The 4,928-nt window shown below is 46.7% G+C and overlaps 1 protein-coding gene across 1 annotated transcript; it reads left to right on the top strand.

Moving 5' to 3' along the window:
* Positions 1-237: 237 nt before the first annotated feature.
* pmepa1 (prostate transmembrane protein, androgen induced 1) lies at positions 238-3,750 on the top strand. The gene is made up of 4 exons (XM_080421268.1): positions 238-390; positions 1,975-2,028; positions 2,400-2,800; positions 3,204-3,750. Exons 1-4 carry the CDS (start codon positions 277-279, stop codon positions 3,565-3,567), a joined length of 933 nt encoding a protein of 310 aa, XP_080277394.1. The 5' UTR covers positions 238-276; the 3' UTR covers positions 3,568-3,750.
* Positions 3,751-4,928: the final 1,178 nt, after the last annotated feature.

Here is a 4,928-nt window from a genome sequence, read left to right on the forward strand (position 1 = left end):
CCACTTTCCTTCTTCTTATTTTTATATAATAGCCAATATTATTTCATGGGATTCCATGGCAAGGACCCCACATAGCCATAGCCTCTGGTTGTGCCCCCCTGTTGTGAAATGGCATAACATTTGTATAATAACATTCTATTTTATTTTATTTTTGTTAATTTACCTTTCCAATTGTCCCAACTTTAAAAACATGTGAAATAAATGTCCTCTCTTCCTCTCTCTCTCTCTCTCACAGCCCAGTTGGAGTTTGTTCAGATCCTGGTCATAGTACTGGTAATGCTGGTCATGGTGGTGGTCATCACCTGTCTGCTCAACCACTATCGCCTATCAGCACGCTCGCTGCTCTCCAGACACGTCCACGCACGCAGGAGACACCTGCCATTGGCCAATGTAAGTTCACCTGTCTGTCCACAGTGCCTGAGAATTCTGCATTTTACAGCTTGCGTGTGTGTGTGTGTGTGTGTGTGTGTGTGTGTGTGTGTGTGTGTGTGTGTGTGTGTGTGTGTGTGTGTGTGTGTGTGTGTGTGCCTAAGAAGAAGCAAATGTCATCAAATACAAACTCAGGAATTTACATTTCATAAACAGGTTGGTGTTGTTGAGATAGTGATAGAAAAGACTTAACATATGTTATGTTATCATTGTAAGGAGAATTCCTCATTCATTTCCCTGTTAACCTTAATCCCATTTGCAGTGGTGTACATTTGCCTTGTACAATAAAGGAGGTTTAGAACTAAAACATAAAGGGTGCCACAATTTTCTATACAAATCGAAATCGAACCTAAATTGACGTTCAATTCAGTGAATCAAATTCTCGTGATTTTTCTTTCTGTTAATCGTGCATGCAACGAGCAATCAAATGGAATCGTGACCTTAAAATCGAAAGTCAAATCGAATCGTGGATTAGGAAAATCGGGAGACCCCTACTAAGAATCACTGAACTGGAACATTCAGTAAGACACTAGAATAACAACAAACACATTTCATAAGAAGTTGGAAGTTTGTACACCGTAACAACGGCAATCAGACACTCCTGACAAACAGACACACACACACACACACACACACACACACACACACGTACTCGCGGGTGCACGCGCGCACACACACACACACACACACACACAAACACACACACACACACACACACACACACACACACACACACACACACACACACACACACACACACACACACACACACACACACACACACACACACACACACACACACACACACACACAGAGAGAGATTGAATTGCACCTGGGGCGTCTAGAAGCGTCACCTGTGTTCTATGACTCGTCTTCCGAAGAAATTACTCATCTGTGTAATCACACTATAAACCCGCACGCACACACGCACGCACACACACACTTTTTATATAATATAATTCACATCACAGGCTGCTGTTTCTGTCTGTGTATTGATGTCTAAATGTAATAGACAGGAAGCGCTCTATAGTAGCTGACCTATCAGACACGTAATGCCAACGTCCCAACGTTCCATTCCGGTTGGACACCTTCCCTATTTTAGTAAAGCAAAAGCTGACTGCTAATACTTGAACATGTTATGAGACAGGACAGCTGATATCTTTGAAGGGTTTACCTGGAGGATGGATATTCTTTTCCATTCATAAGAATAAAGAAAATAGTTAAGCCTGACTTTGCTGATCTTGCCGATAGGCTCTTTTCAGGTCTCAACCAGGTGTGTGGGACACAAAAGTGTGTTGAAAGATATCGCAAGCTTGTGCTGCTGACTGTGTGTGAAGTCAAACTCTTACTGTATCATATGTGAAGTTAGTTAGCTAGGCAATGTGGCGTTCTCTGCTGGTCAACTGATGAATGACACTTCCACAACATGCAAAATAGACTCATGAATGTGATCTTCTTATATCTTAATCTCTCTCTCTCTCTCTCTCTCTCTCTCTCTCTCTCTCTCTCTCTCTCTCTCTCTCTCTCTCTCTCTCTCTCTCTCAGGAGGGCAGTCTGTGGTCTTCTGAGGGTCCAGCAACAGCAAGTGGGCTGAATGAGGTTAGTTATCTTCTAGAACTATACGCACTTTAAATCATTTAACTTCTGTCTTTAATGTGTAATACACGGTGTGCACTTGTGTGAAATGTATGTTCAGTGTACTATAAATTTGATGGATTGTTTGTTTCTGGATTCATGCCTGGTCGATTTGCTATTTTTGTATTTTGTACATTGTCGTAAATATACCTCTATCCTTCCACCCTTCTCTCTCATCCCTTTGTCCTTCTCTCTCCATCTCTCTATCCCACTCTCTCCATTCCTCTGGCCTTTTCTCTCCACCCCTCTATCCTTCTCTCATCCCTGCATCATCTTTCTATCCATCTCTCTTATCCTTTTCTCCTCCTCTCTCCATCCCTCTCTTCCACAACCAGCACCAGGTGTACACCCCTCGTCCTCCGGACCGAGGGGTCCCGCCTTCCTACCTCCAGCGAGACCCCCACACTCACCCCCACCACCACCACCACCACCCCCACCACAATCACCTTCACCAGCAGCAGCGCTTCCAGCCCACCACCACCTACCCCCCCAGCCGCTTCCAGCCCACCTACCCCTACCTGCCCCAGAGCCTGATCGACCTGCCCCCCACAATCTCACTGTCGGACGGCGAGGAGCCCCCGCCGTACCAGGGCCCCTGCACCCTGCAGCTCAGGGACCCCGAGCAGCAGCTGGAGCTGAACAGGGAGTCTGTGCGAGCGCCGCCCAACCGGACCGTGTACGACTCGCACCTCCTCGACCCGAATTCCTCCGCGTCCACTTCCTGTCTGCAGGCCAGGTAATGAAGCTTCAGCTATACTGACGTTGTCGGTTCATTATTTAACCCGTTTAAACCGGGAACGCATCTGTGTAACCACTTAAACCATTGTTTTATGCTTTGGCTATTTTAGCAAAATCTTGAACATTTTAGCAAATCTTTGAATATAGAATATGCAGCAGGAATTATGTGAGGAGAGAAAGGTGAGTGAAAATGGTGAAACAAAACTTGGTCGCTTTGTATCTGCAGTTGTAGCCAACTGAAGTTGGACAGTAGTTTGGTAGATTTTGTAGCAACTACAAACGTTGGGAATCGCTTTGTATCTTCATGTCGCTGGCTTCCATTGAAAATGAATGGTAGCCTGTAGCTTCGTAGCTGCCACTGTGAACGCAGCGTGACACCTCCTTGTTTGTTGTGCTCCCAGCCTGCAGGCTCCTCCCCCCAGCGTCCACGCAGGCATCAGCGTGTTCGAGGGCCAGGAGGCCTTGTCCAGGCAGCAGAAGCAAGGCTCCGGAGTAGAGGGAGCTCCCCCGGCCTACAGCGAGGTGATCGGACACTACTACCACCCCACGTCCCTGCCCCACCCCCACCTCGACCACGACCACACCCATCGGACTGTCCCCCCGCCTTCGCAGGCGCCACCCCCGTCCTCCTCGCTGATACACGGCCTGCTCCGGCCGCTGCCCCCCTCTCAGCAGCAGCAGCAAGCCCCGCCCACTCCAGGAAGCGTGGCCAACAGGAACGCCCGGAACACGAAGGAGAAATCCCACAAGCCTCAGCAGGTGTGAGCGTTTCCGCGCCCCCGTTGTCGACTTGATGCCCCCCCCCCCCCCCCACAGCTGCTTCCTCATTCCTAGCCAATGGTAAACGAGTCTTGATATTTGGTTGTAGAACCAAACAGGAAAAGCCCATAAATGGTGTTTAATCAATGATCAATGGGAGGGAGGGGGGGGACAAAACATCATTTTACATCACTGGGTTCGACAGGTCTATAACTCAGAGAGTGTATTTTACGCTCTCAGAGAATTTTCCATTGTAGATTGGGGTCCCACAGATGGAGGGGGGGGGGGTGTCCTTGAAATTCTAAATGATGAGAATCACTGTTTTACAACATTAACCATCCGGGTCAAAGTCAAGGTTGTGGATTGAAAGATGCTGAAGCTCATTTCAGCCTTTAAGGGCAGGTTCACTTCAGCAAGAAGTTGTCACTGCCCCTGGGTGTGTCAGGCTGGGATGAGGAGGCAGGGAAACAGTCCTTATTACCCCACTGGAGGGGGGTTAACAACAAAACAAAACGACATTAACAATCTGCGGGATGTGGGAGAAGACCTGGTAATTCCTGTTTATCTAGTACTTTCCTGCCTAAGGAGCACTTCACATGAACATGATGATGGTGGTGGTGGTAGTGTGAGGGTGGGGATTGAAGATCCAGGAATGGGAGGGTTTATTAAAGCCCTCCCCCACCCCTTCCGTTAACATGCACCCTTATCCCCCCTGCCCCAATCACCACCCATCTATAATATCAGATACACTTCACAACTCTAGTCTTTATTTGTTATAAATATTTACTTGTTTGGTTATGTTTTTGATTGTCTTATTTGCGCTTACAGCTTTTTTTTTTTTTTTTTAATATCCTGGCGAACAACGAAATGTTGCAATCTTCAGATGTTATCTGACATTTTGTTTGTTTATTTGGTTGATTCCTAGTGATAATCTCCCTATCGCTGCTTTATCTGACAGTTTTACCGTTTGTGTTTAGCCAAAACAGTTCCATTTATTTAGTTGTGTTTCATTACAGTCCAAAAGAGAGATTCTGTCTGTGAGAAACCACAGATGTCTTCAGTACCTATATCAGTTTGGTTCAGTTGACGTCTGCTTATGTCCGTGACGTGTTGTGGATCAGTACTGACTCCTGTGTCAGGTTTTAGCTCTATCACAAGGCATGTTAGCATGATATCACATTAGCAGGTTAGCATAATAGCATGTTAGCATGCTGGCCAGGGTTAGCTTTTCAATCTGTTTCCTGATAGCTTTGTTGTTAGCATTAGCTTCAGATAGCCTGTCAGTCATAGGTCAATGCAAAGTGCCGTGAGCTTAAAAGCCTGGTGTTACGCACGCATGTGAACCATCTGATACACAGGAGTCGCCG

Source organism: Gymnoscopelus braueri (genome assembly GCF_963280865.1).
Source record: "Gymnoscopelus braueri genome assembly, chromosome: 3".
NCBI lineage: Eukaryota > Metazoa > Chordata > Actinopteri > Myctophiformes > Myctophidae > Gymnoscopelus > Gymnoscopelus braueri.